At 37.9% G+C, this 21837-nt stretch overlaps 2 protein-coding genes and 1 non-coding gene across 4 annotated transcripts in view; 2 read left to right on the top strand and 1 right to left on the bottom strand.

The window, feature by feature from the left end:
* The window catches only part of xpot (exportin for tRNA), a 31738-nt gene extending 17775 nt beyond the window's left edge, over nt 1–13963 (bottom strand). The window contains exons 1-6 of one of the 2 annotated variants that reach the window (XM_008111080.3): nt 13806–13963; nt 3502–3635; nt 2611–2693; nt 1205–1261; nt 672–741; nt 287–505 (exon numbers count right to left, since the gene is read on the bottom strand). In XM_008111080.3, the coding sequence (XP_008109287.2) occupies nt 287–505; nt 672–741; nt 1205–1261; nt 2611–2693; nt 3502–3561 (489 nt within the window). In that variant the 5' untranslated portion in view covers nt 3562–3635; nt 13806–13963. Of the gene's footprint in view, nt 1–286; nt 506–671; nt 742–1204; nt 1262–2610; nt 2694–3501; nt 3636–13716 lie in introns of both variants that reach the window. The other variant, XM_003221176.4, reaches the window with a different exon arrangement.
* Nucleotides 13964–14397: 434 nt separating this feature from the next.
* On the top strand, nt 14398–20583 carry rpl18a (ribosomal protein L18a). The gene is made up of 5 exons (XM_008111081.2): nt 14398–14542; nt 16387–16566; nt 17778–17907; nt 19430–19539; nt 20442–20583. Exons 1-5 carry the CDS (start codon nt 14525–14527, stop codon nt 20532–20534), a joined length of 531 nt encoding a protein of 176 aa, XP_008109288.1. The 5' UTR covers nt 14398–14524; the 3' UTR covers nt 20535–20583.
* On the top strand, nt 19208–19337 carry LOC134299825 (small nucleolar RNA SNORA68). The gene has a single exon (XR_010007065.1). It is a non-coding gene; the product is annotated as a small nucleolar RNA SNORA68 (small nucleolar RNA).
* Nucleotides 20584–21837: the final 1254 nt, after the last annotated feature.

The raw sequence follows: 21837 nt of genomic DNA, 5'->3' as shown, positions 1-21837 counted from the left end.
GCTAATCACTTCCACAATGCTACAAGATATCTGGATGATTGATGCTTGTTTTTCATGATGATCGTGCATTTCAAAGTGCAGAACTTAAAATGGTTATGAGTACAATGTGTATGGCATGCCACCAAAGTACTAACTTTTACATAGTTTAAAGAGTTAACAAGTCAACTTTGGGAATAATGCTCTGAACATTTTCCCAACTGTTTTCTTGAGCACCAAAAACAGTGACACCACTACAAGAATGCTAGATGGTGGCTTACGCACATCTGCTCTGCAAAAAGGAACTTACCTCTAATGTATGAACAACATCTCTATCTACTAATTCAGCATCAACCGCCATAAGAATCCTGAGATACAAGTCCACACCTCGGGGATTGAGGCCCACTACAGAGAGAACATCGAAGAAAAACTTGGGCCATTTTGTGAGATATTCAGTAACGAACAGCAAAGCAAAGACTTGTGCTGCTTTGTTCCGTATAAATGTCTTTTCCGACTGAGAGTGCAGCAGCTTTGAAAGAAGAATACAGAAGCATTTCAACAAAATCTTTCAAGGCATAACATATATAGTATATGTCATTACATGTGTATGTATATTGTGATTTAAGTTTTAAAAAAGGAATGTATTTAAACAGCTCATTCTTATAATGTTAATAACTTAGTTGTAAAAAACCCACCTGTGCTTGTAGCCAGGTTATGAGTGTTTCCCTAATTAATTGGTGTTGTACTTCTGTTAACTGAGAATACCTGCAAAGCACATATACAATAACTTTAATAATGCTTTAAGTAATTCAAAATATATTTGAGAAATACATTTTAATTTTACAGCAAAGCTTTGTTCCAGAACTAATGAAGAAAATTCCTATACAAAAGATTCCCTGCATCCTTTGAAGAGAGTGACTGAAAAATCTCAGATGATGTGCTAAGAAAGTACATAAGAATTACTATCTTCAGGGAAAATGGCCACTGGAACTAATGAAGTCTTATCACGCTTTCTGCAGGCCTTCAGTATCTGACCTACTTTTAAGAGAAATACCAAATTTTACAGTGCAATCGTTAAGCAAGTGACAGTAAAATATACGTCAAACAATTGTTAAGTGTAAACACATATGCCAAAATTTAAGTAGATTAACTTTCGTAACGAATGAGTCTAGGTATACTACATATTTCCCACCATGAAGAAGAATAAAATATATAAAGTTAAACTCACTTGTATTTAATTTGATGTTCCAGAACTTGAAAGCAGAAAAATTTGATGTGATCATCACTGCAACAAAGTAAAGAGTACAGTCAACATCCAGTGAAATAATGTGTTAAATAGGCAGTTAGGAGAAAGTTGTCCAGCTCAACAATGAATGCATGCTTGAGGGTGTACATTCCACTTGAGATCTCAGCACAAATATAATCAATCACAACATTTTATGACAAGGTACTTTCCCTATCTGATTTGTGGTCTATCACTTTTTTTATCGTGTCAGAAGTGACTTGAGAACATACTGCAAGTTGCTTCTGGTGTGAGAGAACTGGCCGTCTACAGAAACGTGGCCCAGGAGATGCCCAGATGTGTTACCATCCTGTTGGGAGGCTTCTCTCATGTCCCTGCAATCTACAGCTAACAAATGAGAGCTCTCCCCATCTCACAGATTTGAACTGGCAACCTTCAGGTCAGCAACCCAACTGGCACAAGCCTGGAGTTCTGCATGGGATGAAGTAAGAGCTACCGTGGTGTAGTGGACTAAGCATTGGGCTATGACTCTGGAGACCAGAGCTCGAATCTCCATTCAGCCCTGGAAATCCACTGAGTGACCTGGGCAAGTCACTCTCTCTCAACTGAAGCCGAAGGCAAACCTCCTCTAACAAATCTTATCAAGGAAACCGCATTATAAGTTTGGCTTAGGATCATATGTTAGGAAAAGCATGAATGCACACAACAATCACATTAACATTCAAAATTGGGCAGAAAGCTTAACCACTGAAAATTACTCCTCCTTCCAATCAGCATGAAATGTATTTACCAAACATGCTTGTCAGAAGAGAAGGAGGAGGATGTTAGTCAACCCAGTTTTTGCAGCTGATTTTTTGACTGAAACGTCTAGACTTAAACATGAGTATATAGGATACTTGTTAAGGATCACTGATTGTTGTAATTCCCATCTCCCATGTAATTCCCATCTTCCTATTAGGAAGGCCAGGATGAGGGAAAGAGGGAAGAGCCCCCCCAAAACTTGATGGGGAACCTTCATAGGCCCAAGATTCCCTTCCCTTGTAGAATCTTCGTAGGCCCAAGGTTCCCTTTCCTTGTAATGCGTTCCTTTAGAGAAGGGATAGGCAACTTTGGTGGTTCCAGAGACACACCCCACACACTTTTTCTAAACATATTTTATAAAAGGCTATTTTGGGCCCCATTTTAATTTTTTTAATGACAAAAGGGGTGTGAGCTACACGCTGCACAATTCCCTTATACCACATATGCAGCTTCAGAATAACTACAAAAGCTTGATTAAATATGTTTATCATTCAAGCCACAGATATTGAAGTTTACATTGTGAAAACTCCTGTTTAACGATGCTGGACATTCCCAGACTATATCATAGAGGTTTTTTGTTTTTTTTTTACCTGTAGATGCCTTGTGCTAAAGCTTCAGCACACAACTGCCAAGCATCTGGAGATACCTTCAGCTGTTCAAAGTAGGCCAATGCCTAAAAATATTTGTTAAAAAGCTTTAGTTTGTAAAAAATGTAGTTCAAAGGTATTGTTTACAGAAGAAAATTAAAATTGGGTACATAGGCTACTATGACTCTGAAGCAAGCATACACATGAGCAATTTTATTAAATGTTATGAAGACAGAGTTGTAAAATGAAGGGGAACACTGCACAAATCTGGTAAGAGGGGAAAATCTGGGGGAAATATAACTGCAGGAAACAAAAATTGCAGAAAGGTTGCACGAGAAGAGATCAGAGAAAGACAAGCAGGAGAAAATCATTAAATAGTGCCTAACAGCATAAATAGTGGAAAGCAGAGAAACTAAAGTGATTTAAAGGGATTAAAAATGGGGTCAAAACTCTGATTGCGGAGGAAAAAAGGAATAGGGTTGAGAAATAAAAGTTGACTGTGTTGAGCATTTTTCTGAAAAGTGGGAGAAAGTAAACTAGAAAGATGCTCTGTTGGCAAAACAGCAAGAAAACAGCTGATCCAGAATGTCTCAAGGCCAAGATAATGATTGATATGTTGCAAAGCAGGTCATGACAATTTTCTATAACAAGGTATAAAAGAAGTTGATAAAAAAATCTTACAGAAGTCTAAGAAACAGCACTGATTAACATAGGGGTCCCCAAACAAAAGCAGAACAGTTCTAAATGGACTTTACATACTTTGGGACTTGTCAAACTTTTCCCTCCCCAAATCATTTATTTTGCACCAAAAGCAAAGTCATGAAAATTATAGTATAGTATATATATATAGTATAGTATATACTATAGTATAGAAAAATTATAGTATAAACTTACCCTTTGCCTGAATTCTAAGTCAGCATTTGGATTTAATCCGAGCAGCGCTTGCTCATCCATTTCTCCTGCTATACTCCACCTTCCTTATTTTTAACAGGATTAGCCCATTCGCCCCCAGTAGAAGCTGCACACATCTGCAGTAGAGGGGAAATCGAGATAATTGTAAGAAGTAATGCCATCTAAAGCCACTCATTACCATTGTTTCTGCTAGTATGTAGGATATTGCCTAGTTTTATTTACACAAAATAAAACTGCAAAAAATGCTTAGTTTATCAATCTGGAATAATATGACGAAGAGTTGACATTCAATATATTTCAAATCGAGTAACAAATTTTCAAAGGAAAAATGATTAAGTGGTTAGAAAACAAGATATTTTAAGAAATGGCAATGAAATGAGGGAGGAAAAAGAGGACATTGAGAGAAGAAATCTACAGTAGAGTCTCACTTATCCAACACTCACTTATCCAACGTTCTGGATTATCCAACGCATTTTTGTAGTCAATGTTTTCAATACATCGTGATATTTTGGTGCTAAATTCATAAATACAGTAATTACTACATAGCATTAATGTGTAATGAACTACTTTTTCTGTCAAATTTGTTGTATAACATGATGTTTTGGTGCTTAATTTGTAAAATCATAACCTATTTTGATGTTTAATAGGCTTTTTCTTAATCTTTCCTTATTATCCAACATATTCACTTATCCAACATTCTGCCGGCCCGTTTATGTTGGATAAGTGAGACTCTACTGTATTTGCAGTGAAAAAATATGGCTACAACATGAAACACTGATGCAAGACATTACAGAGATGCTGGCAATCACAGTCATTGCCATTCTTATCACGGGCACTGGTTATGTTTGCTGGGGATGATGAATTCTGTATTCCAACCTTATGGAGGCAACAGGGAAAACTGGAGTAGACATCCTGGGCCAGACAGATAAACCATCTGATCAAGTATGAAGCAGCTTCTTGTCTTCTGAATAAAATAGCAGCTGTCAGCCCTAAATGGTTCTGGCCCATCTTACCTGTCTGAACGTATCTCCCCCTATGAGCCTTCTAGAAGGGGGAGGCCCTGCTCTCGGTCCCACCGGCCTCGCAGGTAAGGCTGGTGGGAACGAGGGACAGGACCTTCTCGGTGGTGGCTCCTCGGCTGTGGAACACCCTCCCCAGCAACATACGACAGATACCAACTCTCCTAGGCTTCAGGAAAGCCTTAAAGACATGGTTGTGCACGCAAGCTTTTAATGAATGAGAACATAGACTTTACATGACCTGTACAAAGATTTATTGAGGATTCTGGATGAATGGATTCTAATCTTGGACATGGTTAAAATTTTATATAATGTGATTTTATTTTGCAATGGTATCTGTTTTATATGAATTGTTGTTTTGTAGATTTTTTTATATGAATTGTTTTTACATTTTTTTTAGGCATTGAATTTTTGCCTATTTACTGTAAGCTGCTTTGAGTCTCCTCGAAGAGAAAGGCGGGGCAAAAGTGATGTAAATAAATAAATAAATAAATGTCCGTTTATTATTACTGTTTTCCTTCTTGATTTCAAGCTATCAAGTGAAGAGTCAAGCATTCTTTTCAATTTATGATGATGCATGGTATTCCATAGTACAAGAGATTCAATCGACAAGTTTGAGAATAGACTTAGCTTTCAGTCAGCAAACAACATGACAGCATTGGCAAGAGCTGAATCTACAACATGAGTACTTGTCCCAATATATTTTTCAGTATGAAAAATAAGGATATTTCTAAAATGATATTTAAAGTCATATATACTCTCACCCGTAACAGAATTAGGTCATGTAAACCCCCTAAGAAATTTGTATATTTTCTAAAATGAAGATGTTTTTAATAGCTGACAATTTTACTTTCCATGTTTCTTTTAATACGGATGGATTTAATGTTTCTATGGACCTCATAACATTTATAAGGTCCCATGGGATGATTCACCAGCCTCCATAGCGAATTGGCAAGACAGCTGGACAATTCAAGCGCCCCGTTTTGTCCACAGAATGCTTCCCCATCACACGTGGGGAAGCGTTGTTATGCAGCTTTCCCTCGTGCTGGCCCTGTTGTTCCTTTTGGAACTTAAGATGCCTCCTGTATTCTGGGTGCAGCATCCCAGGGTGCTTGTGCCACAGTTGTTGTACGGAGTCCCACCAGAAGTGACTGTGTATCATGTGTGATGGGTGACGTGGAGCTTCATACAAAAGCTGTGCTGCAAACATCCTATGACACTTGCAGCTACTCATGTGATGAAGTCCTTGCTGTGTTCCGGAGTTATTTTAAATCACTCTCTTGATAAAATATGTTTTTTAAAAAATTCTGAAATACTGTCCAGAAACTCAAGAGAAAACTGAAAGTACGGTTGTTTTAGTTGTTCTCTAGAAACTTGTTCCAGTCCAAGTCACTGAAGGTGTCAGTACTTTTAGTAGCCCTGGTTTCACTCGCACAAAATATTTTTTCTATTTATAATAAATGATAAGTTTGTGAGTGAATTCCCTGTGTATACACAGACCCAAGTTTAAAGAGTCCCTTTTATTCTGTGTCATTCTTGTTTTACCAGCTTCAACAGTAGGTAAGCCATTTATATTCATATTCTTGCAGATTGTAACCATGGTATAAAGTTACAGGACCTAGAAAAGCATATTATAATGTTTATTAGCTTTATTGCTTGCTTTTGTAGCCATGGCAAGTTTTATGGCAGCAGGTAAACCAGACAGCAGAGAAAATCTGGTCATGAAAAAAATAGACAAGAGAGGAAGGATCTATCTAAATCAAGGCAGGAATGACACCGAATTATTTGTGGCTTCTTGCTTGTGCTGGTTGCTATTGTGAATTTCATCCTATCAAAGGAACCAGTAGGAACAAAACACTGTAGAAGGTTTCCTCCACTCCTAGCCAAATTCCACATTATCAAGCTCAAGTTCTTCTGACTCATTATGTTCTACCTCCTGCTACTAACACAAATATTATTTTTCAAACATATAATTAAACATATATATATATATATATTTCAAACATATCTCTCTCTCTCTCTCTCTCTCTCTCTCTCAAACATATAATTAAAAAGAAAACAGGCAAGAACACATTGAATACAAAGATTGGTGTAGCTGATTTCATCAAATGTAGCTTGAAAACATTCACTTTTATAACTGTAGTGCACTCCACCTATTTAAACTAGATTAGACCACAAGAGGTTTGAATCACAGTAGCATCTGACTCACAGTAGTGACGCTAGGGAGCCTATAAGATGGCTACCATACTATTTCTTCACTAGCTTTTCTGTGCCATCTTTTAGCGCTAAAACACTACTAAGAAGAATTTGTTCAAGAAGTTAAAATATAAGATACAGCTGAAAATTCCACAATAAAAAACAGAAAATCCAACAAATAATTCATGCAATTTAAAACCAAGAGAGTACAAACATTAAGAGGTTGCTTTAAACAAAAAATAACAAAACAAATGGGCCTAAGCCATATATCTCAAATAAATGAGATTATCAGTACTATCATTGAAAAGGCTTGCAATATTATTAGGGACAATCTCAACAGTTTAAAAAAGAAAAGTAACAAGGTTTCCTGAACCAATATAATGCAATGCTAACAATAAAATCCCATATATACATGTCTATTCAGTGGTAAGCCCTACTGAATCCAGTGAGGCTTGCTCCTATAGAAGTAGGCATAAGTAGAAGCTGTCCTCAGAATAATAAGCAATTACAGTATATGGAAACTTTTCCCAACCTGGTTCATTCCAGATACATCATCCCTAGCCAGTGTGATAACTGGTCCTCCTAGTTATAGAGATGAGAGTCATAGTGCTGGGCACAGAAAGGTTTATATAATGGATCAAAGCATATGAAAGCAGGTAGGTACAAGCCTTATAATTATACTCTTTTACTTAGGAATGAACTATTCAGCAACAAAAACCTATGGCATGCCAACATCATGGGTATCTCCCAAAAGCTACCCAACATCCTAGTACTGTTGACCCTCTACATTTGTGTTCCGCTTTTGCAGATTTGATTAATACAATCTCTTTAAACATCTCTAGATTTTCCAGCACAACTATATTGTTGACTTAAGCCAAAAGCAGACCACAGCTGTGTGCTGGATTACCTGGAGAGAATACTTCTCTAGACACTGATGGGTCACCCAGTGACAGTCTATGGACTATGTTTACCATACAGCAGGTTTGGTCAATCTGTGGCCCATGGGCTGCAAGTAGCCCAGGACAACGTTGAATGTGGCCCAACACAAAATCGTAAACTTAGGGAAAACATTAATTTTTAATAACTTGCTTGCATATTTCTTAAGTGTAAACTTCACTGTCCACAACAGAATGGAATGGAATAATCAAAGTATGCAATGTCTACAAATATTGGAGTACTGTATTATAATTGCAAACAGTTCAGCCCGGCCATTTTAAAAGACACTCCAAATAGGGCAGCACATTAATTAGGATCATTACACAAGGGCTTTTTTTTTTTTTTTTGCTTATCTGTGGTGGAAAATATCATGGAAATTATGCAGTGATCTTTTTTTTCTTTTTGCTCATCAGTTATTGTTAGTATTAACATAATTTAATATGTTGGCCGAGGCAATGCTTCTTCCTTTTTGGCTTCCTCCAGGGAAGACAAAAGATTGGAAACCTGCGCCAGACTCATGCTGGTTAATCTAGATTCCTATAAAGCTGTTCTCTCAGGTTTAAGAAGTATTTTATTTGTGTAGTTTTTTCCACTTTTATAGGGGTTCTGTGCCCCTAACTGCAGTGAATATGGAAGGCTGACTGTATACTTTTGTTTATCTGCATTGCAAACAAAAGGATGTGGCATTATCAGATGGACCATTTTTTATACATGGTTTCGGTGGTTTGTCTATATCTTACCTTAAAAGACTGATGCAGCTTGCATTATTTGATAAATTGTTCATTTTTTCAGTTTATTTTTGCCTGCCCTGTTTTCTGAGTCATCCTTTTTAAAAAGAAATTATTTTTAGATTGGGGAGGCTTTTCAACGTTCCTCCAGAGCGTCACCATGCTCTGAAAAGCTTTAAAAATGCTCAGTCACTTGTTAATTACTCAGTTCAATTGGGTCAACTTCAGTGAGGCATACATGGTAAAGAAAGAAAAAGCAGAATTTAGGAAAGCCCCTTTGGGAGCTGGCTTGTGTTTTTAGGGAGTTATAGTCCAAAAAGAATTTTTCATTCGTGAAAGCAGGCAGAAAACACTGGAACACAGCTCATGGTCACAACCAGACGTTTATGAGTAAAAACCATAAAGCATGAATATGTTGTCCAAAAAAGGCTGGGTATTAATTAAATAAAGACACAAACGTATTACAATATACACTTTTCTAGACGTCTAGAAATTTTACTCAAAAATCAATCTAAAAAAACTGGATTGATTTATACACAGGTCAATGTGGATCCTAACCTTATATGAGAGATTGACTTCTACAAGAGCATATATAGTAGGTTAAAAGGTAGACACATAGAAAGAGAATAAATGCTTTTTATTCAGTATATCTTCCATATCATAGTTCTTGCATCTTGAATTTAAGAAGGCAATACAGTATAACCTCCTAATTGGCAGGTTCTATATCCATGGTTTTGATTATACACACTTGAAAGAATACCCCCCTGAAGAAGTATTTGTGGGCCTCTCAAGGTACTCCAGTGCTATTTTATGGTATATAGTAGAGTATTGCTTATCCAACATAAACAGGCTGGCAGAACGTTGGATAAGTGAAATGCTGGGTAATAAGGAGGGATTAAGGAAAAGTCTATTAAATGTCAAATTACATTATGATTTTACAAATTAAGCACCAAAACATCATGTTTTACAACAAATCAACAGAAAATGAAGTTCAAAACATGGTAATGTTATGTAGTAATTATTGTTTTTATGAATTTAGCACCAAAACATCACAATGTAATAAAAACACTGACAACAAAAACATTGACTACTAAAAATTGACTACAAATATAGAATTGCATAAAATGAACTTACAATAACAACATTGTTGGAAGTTAAATCTGTAAAAAAGTTCAGTTCTTGCTGCCTAGAGAAACAGCTGTGGACCTGGGCAGGAGGCAGACTGCGTTGCATAATCCAGAACTTTGGATAAGCGAGACTCTACTTGTACTTCCAGCCCAAGCATAGTCGAAATATAGGGTTTGCTATTATCCATGGTTTTAGGTATCCACAAGCAGGGGATTAGAATATTTACCTTGTGGATGCGGGGATTGTATCACTTTTAAAAGCACCAGGAGAACATATCCGTCTCCCAAAACGCTTCTCAACTGAGCTCAAAAGTAACTCCGTCTGAGCAACAAGAAAACAAATTCAAAACAGATAAAAATCTGAAAGTTGCAATTCACCACAGGATGAATTCAATGTTCTGTGACTTGAATTGGGATATCATTTTAAAATAAATAAATAAATGCAATAGTTGCTGAGCGTATTCAATGCCTGAATGTTTCTTATCAGTAACAGTTGGTCAACATAATTGCTGCTATCTGTTTAATTCATTTTACTCCCCTCACTATTTATAATCATTCACTCACATATCATGTGTGTTTAGACATCCCTCTAATGCAAGATGACAGTTCATTCATCTGATGAAACTGACTACAATTCATGGAAGCTTGTTACATAGGAAATCTGGCATTTTGTTCATCCCAATGAGAATCTACTGATGATGAATTTAGCCTCTAAATGTAAATCTTTCTGTGCTACAGGATTCACTAAGAATATGTAAGTCATGAGAATCATCAATAATTTAGATGTTATAGCTATTGGGGAGCAATAAGAGTGACAGGTTCTTAAGTACTCTAAATGTGCATGAAGATACAGTATATATTACAGTGATTCAACAAGTAGTAAAATGCTTGAAAAGTGTTGCTGATTGGCTATTATTCTAATGTACATATTTATTGCACATGATTTGCAGAGCAAGCCATCAATCTAAGACTAAATGAGGTACTTTTTTGGACTACAACTCCAAGCCTACCTTGCTATGCTGACTGGGAATTCTGGAATCTATGGTTCAAAAAAATAATTTCCCAAATTTTGCATCAAAACAGTATTTTTCAGTAGATGTTCTAATGCACAGGTGGCGAAGACCCAACACCAAAACCAGCTGTTGAAATTTAAGACCCAAATGAAGATCCATTTCTTCCGGCAGACCTATCAAGTCAGCTTTCAATCATGAATTTTGATTTACATTCTATTACTGCTATATGTTAAATTTGTACCTGTGTTTGGTGTATGTTTTTTTCTATTGGTGTGTTTTTATCTATGTATTTTATTGTATGTATTTAAGTTCATATGTTTTTTACTTTGTTGTACCCTACCTCGAACTATCAGGAGAGGCTGCTAATTAATAAAATGTATTATAATTATAATTATTACTCACTGATCATTCACGCAAGTTACTTGGGCACATCTATAAATATGGGAGAGCCAGCAAGATGTTGTGATTTGAGTGTTGGCTTATGACTTCAAAAACTGGAGTTGGAATACGTGCTCAGCTATGGAAACCCACTGGAATGACCAAGTTGCACTCTCTGAACCTCATAAAAAGGCAAAGGCAAACCTCTCTCTGAACAGATCTTAGCAAGAAAATCCTATGACAGGTACAGCTTAGGGACAGCGTAAACTGGAAAGGAAGAATGTGGGAATGCTGAGGCAACAAAAGAGTATCAGAGATACATATTCAAGGGAAGTTCCCTATTAGCTCAAAACTCAACCCAGGAAAGGGATCGAATCCTGCCTGATACAAAGAGCAACCAGCTACGCAAGTACAACAGGTTCACAGTCAAGAATGTGGGCAAGTTTCACTTTTCAACCATCCTGTTGTCATTTTTGCACCTGGCGTGATAAGGGCAGGGATTACTCCATACATCAGACATACACTCCTTTTCGCTGTATGCCAACCAAGTGGGAATGGAAGCAATGTCAAGAACTGATGCTGGGAGACACTTGATGCTTGTGACTGAAGGCAAGTAGTATCCCAGAGTTGAAGAGACCCCAAGGGCCATCCAGTCCAACCCCATTCTGCCAGATGGAAACAAGCAATCAAAACACCCCTGACAGATGGCCATCTTTCCTCTGTTTGAACACCTCCAGAGAAGGAGACTCAACTACAGTCTGAGGCAGCATATTCCACTGCCAAACAGTTCTTAACATCAGAATGTTCTTCCTAATAGATGGATTTTTTTTTTCTGTTGCTCTGTGTACTAGTCTCCAGAGCAGCAGAAAACAAACCTGCCACCTTATCATTGTACAGGTTGACCATCCTTTATCCAAAAATCCGAAATGCTCCAAAAGTCCAAATGTGGAATTCTGAGAGAGCCACCACTGCTTCTGATGGTGTCATGAGCAAAATTATTTACAAAATAATAATAATAATAATTTATTTAAAGCCTGCCCTATCTCCCCGAAGGGACTCAGGATAGCTTACAACAAAATAAAGCATGGTGGAAAACATTCCATGCCAAAAGTAACATATAAACAAATCATAAACAGACTCAATAAAAATGATAAAAGCAACTTAAATAAACAAGACACAACACAATCCACACAATAACAGCATATTCAATCCTTAAAATCTCTTTAAAATCTTACTAAAATTATTGGAGAATATGGTAAACAGCAGATTAAGAAAGGTAGATGTGCAGCAGCTAGGCAAGGGTGAATATAGGTGTTATTATTTAGTCCTCCTCCTTCAGGTTTCTGTAGAACTTTCCTCCAATCACATTAGAAACACATTGATTTCACTGTCAACTTTCTTTACTGTTGAGCTTCCATATCCATATATAGAAAATGGAAATACTATGGCATAGATTACCCTCCCTATGGTATTCAATCTTACTATGTGAGGATCTTATCTAATTCCTTCATAAGCTACCCATGACATCTGATGTCATTAATTTTTATTCAGCATTTTCTGAACACAAAAGTTGCAAACATTTAAAGAAAATATACAAAATAAAAAAGTTTATCAGAAGGCAAACAAATAGGATATGGAAAAGAAATACAGTAGAGTCTCACTTATCCAACACTCGCTTATCCAACGTTCTGGATTATCCAACACATTTTTGTAGTCAATGTTTTCAATATATCGTGATATTTTGGTGCTAAATTCATAAATACAGTAATTTCTACATAGCATTACTGCGTATTGAACTACTTTTTCTGCCAAATTTGTTGTCTAAAATGATGTTTTGGTGCTTCATTTGTAAAATCATAACCTAATTTGATGTTTAATAGGCTTTTCCTTAATGCCTCCTTATTATTCAACATATTCGCTTATCCAACATTCTGCCGGCCAGTTTATGTTGGATAAGTGAGACTCTACTGTACACAGAAATAGAAACGTGACTTTTAAATTTCTTTTCATATACACATTTTTTGTTTTTCTTTTCAGAGGAACATAAACTTATTCCATTCTCAATACTCCTCACTATGTATAGGCACACATACAGGAAAGGAGATTTCACCTGAACATTAGGAAAAACTCTTCAGCAGTGGAACTCTCTGCCCCAGAGTGTGGTGGAGGCTCCTTCTTTGGAGGTTTTTAAGCAGAGGCTGGATGGCCATCTGTCGGGGGTGCTTTGAATGCGATTTCCTGCTTCTTGGCAGGGGGTGGACTGGATGACCCATTGAGGTCTCTTCCAACTTTATGTTTTTATTATTCTATCCCTCAATACTTCTAAGGTGTGTCTACACCATGCATGGGCAAACTTCGGCCATACAGATTGTTTGGAAATTGTGGGAGTTGGGAGTCCAAAACACCTGGAGGGCCGAGGTTTATTCATGCCTGGTCTACACTGTGGAATTAATGCAGTTTTGACCCTAAATTAACTGCTGTGGCTCAATGCTTGGGAATCGAAGAGATTTGTATTTTGGTGGGGCCTCAATAGGAGGGAAGGCCATGTGAAACTACAACTCCTAGGATTCCATAGCATGGAGTCTTGACAGTGCAAGTGGGGTCAAGTTGCACCCATTCTACTACAGTGTATGCACCCAACTCAATATAGGTGGAGGGGGTGAGGAGTGACGTCACGGGGAAGGGGCGATTGGAATGACGTCACAGAGGATTAGGGCCCCTTTCTCGGCCTCCTGAGGCAAGCGAGGCCCCTCTCCTCCCCGGAGGAGCCACGTCAGAAACAGTCCCTTCCCTCCATTACCTTCCCTATTACTCCATCGGGGAGGAAAGGCCTCCGATTCCAAGGGACGGGCCCCCGACGCGCAGCTCGCCGCCCGGCAGGAAACTCACCCCAAGGCTCCTCAGGAGATGCCCTCTCCTTCGCTCGCTTTCCTACAGCACCGCCCGGGAAACTGCCACACTGCGCTCTAGACTACAACCCCCGGCATGCACAGCGGCAAACACCCTGCCCGGAAAGCACGGGATTGGCTGGCATAGAACGCCCCGAAACAGGTGCTTCGACTCCCGCCTATCAGGACAGAGAAATGCGTGCCCTGAGCCTGCCGGGAATTGTAGTCCTCTCGAGACCCGCCTGGATTTTTAAAGGCGAAGTGCACTCTATCCTCTCATTCGAAAAGTGACTTTAGACTTTAGTGATTTGTGTTGTTCTTCCGTGGGAGAGTTTCCCTATGAAACCCGGCAGCCTTCCTAATAGGAAGCTGTTTACTTCCATGGCTTCCCCTGAGCCGCGTGTCAACGCAGCGCACAGCTCACAAGTCATGGCTTCCCGAAAGTGTTGCTGGGAGGTGTAGTTTTGTGTCACGCCTCCTTAATAAAACGTTGGCACCACTTCCACTGGAGCTGTAGTTGTACTTTCTGCGAATGTGTCCAATAGGAACGTCACCTTTGAAGACAGATCTTTCCGTTACCCAATAGGAGACCTTTCCTGGAGAGCCAATCAGTGAGGCTGTTTTTCCCGACAAGGCGGGGCGCTGCGGCGGAGCTGGTGACGTGAGGAGGCTGCGCATGCGGCCCTTCCTTTTCGCGTCGGCCGCGAGAGAAGCAGCAGCATGAAGGCGTCCGGCACCGTAAGCGCCACTGGGCCCGAGCGGGTCTCGTTTGCGGGGTGGGAAGGGAGGCGCGTCATGGCGGAGAAGAAGGGAGAAGGAAATGGCGGCGCGATGGAGGAACGCCGTTCTCCCAGGGAACCTTCCCTGAAACCCACTCCTTCACCGCCACGAGCCAAGGCCCAATATGGCCGCCGTGAAGAAGCGCCATTGATATCTTGCGTGGAGCCGGCGCCTTGGCCGGAAGGAAGGCCTTCAGAAAAGGATTTTCTGAAGGATTTTGGCGCTATCAATGTTTCCATAGCATTGAGCCCATGACGGCTGAAGTGGTGTCAAACTGAGTTAATTCTAGAGTGTAGAGGCACCCTAAAATTGAAAATACGAGTTAGTAGGGTACATCTACAATTGTTTCTGCCATTGATCTGCATTAATTCTACAGTGTAAGTGCACCCATAGCCTTTGCACTTTCTGCTAAATATACACAAACATGGTTTCATGCACAAAGTTATTAAATATTGTGTATTTAAAAACCTTCAGGCTGGGTTGCTGGGAGTTTTCTAGGCTGTATGGCCATGTTCCAGAAGCATTCTCCTAACGTTTCGCAACTATGGCAGGTTGTGAGGTATATTGAAAACTAGGCAAATGAAGTTTATATATCTGTGAAAGATCCAGAGTGGGATTAAGAACTCTTGTCTGCTCGAGGCAAGTGTGAATGTTGCAATTTGCCACCTTGATTAGCATTGATTAGCCTTTCAGCTTCAAAGCCTGGCTGATTCCTGCCTGGGGGAATCCATTATTTGGGGATGTTAGCTGGACCTGATTGTTTCTTGTCCAGAATTCCCCTGTTTTCAGAGTGTTGTTCTTTATTTATTGTCCTGATTTTAGAGTTTTTTAATACTGGTAGCCAGATTTTGTTCATTTTCATGGTTTCCTCCTTTCTGTGTTGAAATCATCCACATGCTTGTAGATTTCAATGACTTCTCCATTCAGTGCATCTTGTTGAGACATTGACACCTGCCTCAAACAGACAAGAGTTCTTTCTCCCACCCAGAACATTCAACAGATATATAAACCCCACTTGCATAGTTTTCAACATACCTCACAACCTCTAAGGATGCCTGCCACAGATGCAGGCGAAACATCAGGAGAGAATGCTTCTGAATCATGGCATACAGTCCGGAAAACTCACAGTAACCCAGTGATTCCAACCATGAAAGCCTTTGACAACACAACCTTCAGGCTGTCTGTATAACGTATGTTTGTAGCATAAATAAATGTAATATTTAGATTTGGTCTCATCTCCCAAGATACCTCATTATGGATGTGAAAATATTCCAACATCTGAAATACTCTCCCTGTAAGTTTTTAGAGCTAATAAGCATTTAGGCCCATTGAAGCACTTGCTGATCCGTATATGCCAGTAACCATAATTACTTAAGCAAGATTCAGTGGATCTACTCTTCCTTGGATTTAGCAAGTGCATTTAGACCACACTGTTTAGCACATGCCATATTTCACATAGTCAGAGGATTTTTTTTCCTAGTTTGGAAATAGAGTGGTGCTCGGTTTTACTGATTCCTATTGATTGATTCCATGACAGTTGAGAGTAGAATCTTACAAAAACAGGTTCAAAACTGCATACATATTTATTGCTTAGTTTGTAACAGACTCATTCTTTAGCTATCTTCTAAATGAAAGGGTCTGTATTGTTCATTAGCCTCACTTCTGTTATAAGATCAGTGCAGACTTCCCTTCCAGGATTGAATCTACATGTTTGTAAACTGGGGAGATACATCTTGTAAGTGAAACTGTTTGAATTCCAAAAGTAGAATGGATTTTCTCATAATTTCTCTCTTTCTCTTTAGCTGAGGGAGTACAAAGTTGTTGGAAGATGCCTTCCCACTCCCAAGTGTCCAACACCACCTCTCTACCGCATGCGCATCTTTGCTCCTAATCATGTTGTTGCAAAGTCCCGTTTCTGGTATTTTGTTTCCCAGCTGAAGAAGATGAAGAAGTCTTCTGGAGAGATTGTGTACTGTGGGCAGGTATGTTTATGAGCAAATGAAAAATCTCAGATATTGGTAATAAGTCTGTTATTGTTGTTAAAGGAATTGATTGAATGCAGAGCCATCGATTTAGTGGATAAACATAGTCAAGTATAAATATTTGACCCATAGTTTGTTCATAATGTCTAAATCATGTAACTTAAGTTTCCAAAATAGTGGCTTCAGTCAAAGTGTTCTGTCAAAATCAAAGTAACATACTTTAGTGTGATATCTTGCCAGTATTCATTAGAGAAATGCTTTCTATTAAGGAGAAAACATGTATGTGTTTTGTTGCACCCGATCTTACATGAACTAGTTATATGCATATTATAAAAGTTTAGAAAATGAGGTGATATGTTTGTTAAATGTTCTTCATATATTCCAAATCAGAAAGTATTAAAACAGAAATGCCCTATTACATTCAGGAAAGAAATTAAATAGGATTGTCAAATCTTTGATTTTGGGATGGAGGCATTATGATCATTTATAAACTAAGCTTGATAATTAGATGGAAACCCCGTATTCTGAACAGTATATTCCCTGGAACACCCATGGGTAGCTCTAAAGCCATATGTCTGTTACTAATAATAGCTGACATGCGACTCTGAAATTTGGAAGGACAGAGGAAACTTTGAATCCATCTTCCTAGTATTGGCATGCTTAATTTTCTTTCCTTGCGGTGACTACAAAAGAAGGAAGGAAACTAAACAGATATAGAAATACAGGGTTTCCATAAAGCGCTATTCTTGCTGTAACAATATGGCAGTGCTTTTACACATATACACTCTTCCTTCACATGCATAGTTACATCAGGCTCAAAAATTCAGTAGGACTTCCGCAAAAAATATCCATTGGATTTCACTGTGAATGTGTTAATTAATAACAGCATCAAACTATTCATGTATATATTATGGGGAACGAGGTGTTTCAGTGAGCACTTAGAGAAATTAGACAGCACTGCAATAGTAATTAGTGCTGCGTGAGATGAAAAAAATGTTAATTCTATAATTCTGATGAGTAAAGTGATGAGGAAATAATACCAGATTTGTGTCAAAAAAGAAATTGTTATTCAGTTTTTGACTTAGATTTGTTCATAGTAATGAAAATCAGTTACATCTTTTATACTGGATTAAAATGTTACATGTTTTTTGTTTGGGCTAAAGTTTAATAGTTTCATCTGCCGCTATTCTGACAAATTGCTGTAATCTTAGGTTTTTGAGAAATCTCCACTGAGGGTGAAAAACTTTGGCATCTGGCTGCGATATGACTCTCGTAGTGGAACTCACAACATGTATAGAGAATACAGGGATTTGACAACAGCTGGAGCTGTTACACAGTGCTGTAAGTACAGAGCATTTGGGGTGCTGAGTTTCCTTTTGATACTCTAAAGAATTCAGAAAGAAGAATGCTCTTTGAAAAACTTTTGCTAGTTTGTGTTACGCACTAAATTTGTCCACAGGTTCACACTGTTTTTTAATGATATCCCACAATAGTCAGCTTTCAGTCTATGAATGAACCAAGTACGTATTAAAATCATATTAAATCCTGGTGAGCTCTGAATAACTTTTAAAATATTTCTGTTTGGCCGTTTCATAAACAAGTAGTCAACTGTGATTTGTGTTTAGTACTTTAGATCTATCAAGTAGATGAAAATATTTTAAATACAGGAACTTTGTAGATATGTTCATAAATACACTTCGGTAGTCTGAAGGATATCAGCCTTGATTGCTTTTTATAGATCAATATGTTGCAAACAATAAAGACTCTTTTGCACCCCATAGTATAAAGTGCATCTTCTGAGGAGTTGTGTATATATATATATATCAAGCTTGACACATATCGAACTGTTTGTAGACTATCTTTAAACTGTGAATTATGTAAACATGTATTCAAATAATTTTACTAATTTAATTTGAAAGAAAGGGGACACATTATGAAATTGCCAATCCTGTATTTGTTATTAAACACACAAGATACTGCTCGGGTTACAATCCTACACCCGTTATTATAGATAATTATGATTTAATTTTGCCCAGCTTACCCTTGAGCAGACATGCATGTGATTCAACTGTTAAGTATATATTCAGGCATAGAAAATCTTGGCCAAATTAATCTCTGTATTGGCTTTCATTTGTCTCTGATAAAAAGTATAAGGTACATGAGCGTGCTTTATGTTTACACTACAGTTTTTTTTCATTATATTGTTACTGTGTACCTTCAAGTTGCTTACAACTTATTGTCCCCCTAGGAAGACCATATCATGAAGTTATTTTGGCAAGATTTATTCAGAGGAGGTTTACCTTTGCATCTGAGAGAATGCGACTTGCCTAAGGTCACCCAGTCGGTCTCCTTTGCTGAGTAGGGGTTCAAACCCTAGTCTGGAGTGTTGTAGCCTACATAATTTTAAAAGTTATGTTACAAATAGTTGAAAACAACTTTATAATCAATCATACAGAGTAACTTTATATCCCGCCCCATCTCCCCATGGGGACTGAGGCCGGCTTACAACATAGAAGTCAACCATTCAGTGCCACAGAAAACAGTCTTTACATCAGCTCAGAATTTGGTTTACAGCTATTATTACCTACATGCACAGTTAAGATTGCTGAGGAGGCATAATTTAGCTATATTTAAAATACAAACTGCATACAAACCCAAAGAGCATTGTTTATAAATAAAATGTTCTTGTCATGTGTGCAGATATGAAATGTACCTTGTCGCCTTTCAAGAGCTGAAGTGTTTTTGAAAGTGAAATTGAAGGTCCTACAATTTGTTTGTTTGTTTGATACCAAATCTATTAAGTTACAAATTTCTTCCTGGTCCCTTTCATTAAAATAGTGTGCAACTTTTTGGTACCCTGCAGATCGCGATATGGGAGCCCGCCATAGGGCCCGTGCTCATTCGATTCAGATCATGAAGGTCGAAGAGATTGCTGCTAGCAAGTGCCGCAGACCAGCTGTCAAGCAGTTCCATGTAAGCATAGCAAATTTGTATGACCCTATTTTACAATCCCAGCCAAAGATTGTAGACCTAATCCCAGTGGTGAAAGAAGACCATAATCACAGTGTGCGCTATCCTTGATCTTACTAATACAAAAAAGTTGAATGTAAATAACTTTTAATATATATATAAAAGTATGAATTGCATATACTTGTATTTTAGCAGCACAATAATTTCTCAAAAAGGTCCCTCTTCTCTACTTTCATAACTAAGTTTAGTATATGTGTGTCTCACATAATTTGTTCTTTTAAAGGATTTGTAAATTCTTGCTCTCCTTAAGTCATCCTTCTCCCACTTGTTATCCTCCAAATTTCAGGTTGCTGTAAGGACTCTTATCTTTCAAACTCTGTGCTTTTCTCTGTTCATTGTGAAAAGATCTTAGGTGCTACTGCATTTCTCCTCCAAGCATGCTCAAGATACTGTACAGCTAGATTGGCTTTCTTTCATCTTTCTGTAACCTCTGATACAACCCTACAGAAGCACCGTGTCATCTTTAAGTAACTTGAAAATAAATTGACTTCCTTCTAAAGTAGTTCACAAATTCATAACAGGGTTTCTAAATTGCTAAAAAAAAAGTGGTTTTGTAGATTTTTGTACTTCTGAGAGGAATCTGCAAAGCACTTTATATTAATGGATACCTAAGTTATTTATTTTGCATTAGCAGCATTTGGGGACCTTTTAATACTAATATAGTTAATACAGGGAGGTACCTAATAAACATGCCTTCTCTTTGTGTTTTAAATATCAACACGCATAACTAGAAAAAAAAAACCTTGTGAATATTATGTTTTCAGTATTGATTTGTATTACAGTATGGGAAAAATAACTTGAACTAGTAACATATTGGAAACTAAAAATGTGTTCTCTTCCTACAGGATTCCAAAATTAAGTTCCCTCTGCCGCACAGAGTTCTGCGTTGCCAGCATAAGCCACGCTTCACCACCAAGAGACCAAACACTTTCTTCTAAATGCAAATGTAGTTTGTGTTCTCTGGGTTTCAATAAAGTTTCTCTTTGATGTCTGATTGTTTTTTATAATTGAGAAAAATGATAATCTGATCCTTGCCCCTCAAAAAACGTTACAGCAGAATTGCCATTTCTTGGGGCCCTGTTTTTTTCCATCTCAGCCTTATTTTCTGTTCATTTGTTCAGGATTTGGCAGTCAAAGCTGGAGTGTGTTTTGTTCTTTGAGCAGAACCCTGAATCTGGCACATAGACTAAGGCTTTCAACCATTCTTCCCTACATTTAGTTAAAGACCTTTGTAAAATCTAATGAGTAAATATGCAATTTAAGATTATTTGGGATAGAGAGGAATTACTGCTAAAATGACTCTGCAAGTATATGTAAGTTGTATTTATAGACCCAGGCCTATTTATTTATTTATTAGCAACATTTATAACCCGCTCTTCTCACCCCAAAGGGGACTCAGGCAGCTTACAAGTCATATGTACATGCAATATATTATATTATTTGTATGGCACAACATACACATTATATATTACTATATTGTACTATAACACTATATTGTAATAATAGTAATATTACATGTAATATAAATATACTATTATAATAGTGTATAATTATAATAATAGTGTGTATTATAGACCTAGATTGGCTTGTGTAGCTCCTAGCCTAAGAAATCCATGTGGAGCAACAAATGCCCCTTATCTACCCTCAAGTTAAAGTGCATGGCATTTAAAGCTAGCCAGGTTACCTATCATTTGAGGCAGGTAAGACCCTGGGAACCTTTTCTCCCTTGAAGGACAATAAAAATAAAATATGAATATCTAGTTGATGCATATCTTCCATCCTGAAACATTTCTGCTCTCATTATATCCCATGGCCTCTTACTGTCCTAGAGATCAACAAGTTTTTTTTCCCTTGATACTAGGATTAGCTTTCTCATCTACACTAGCAGGTATAACCAGTGCGAAGCATGATGGGAGTTACAATCCCATCTCCATGTAGACAGTCACAAATAGCTTTGGATAACGCAGAGAAGGGTTAATACTCTTGTTTTGCTGTCTGTTCAGAAGATTTCACATCACATTCTGTCCCTGTGATCATTGGATTTTGGAAAAAAATTGCATGTGGAAATAATTGGTGATAAAGCTTCAGTGATGACACCTTTCCCCCATAATAATTGTTTCAGGAGAGAATGTCCCTTCCAAGGGGTAGATTCCTCGCTTCCTGTTGTCGCACCCCTATTCTTAACTGAGTAATTTGTAAGTCAAATGTTTGTAACTTGGGAGACTGCCTGAATAGATTTTC

This window comes from Anolis carolinensis, chromosome 5, assembly GCF_035594765.1.
Source record: "Anolis carolinensis isolate JA03-04 chromosome 5, rAnoCar3.1.pri, whole genome shotgun sequence".
NCBI classification, from domain to species: Eukaryota; Metazoa; Chordata; class Lepidosauria; order Squamata; family Dactyloidae; genus Anolis; species Anolis carolinensis.
This window is presented reverse-complemented; position numbering and strand designations above follow the sequence as displayed.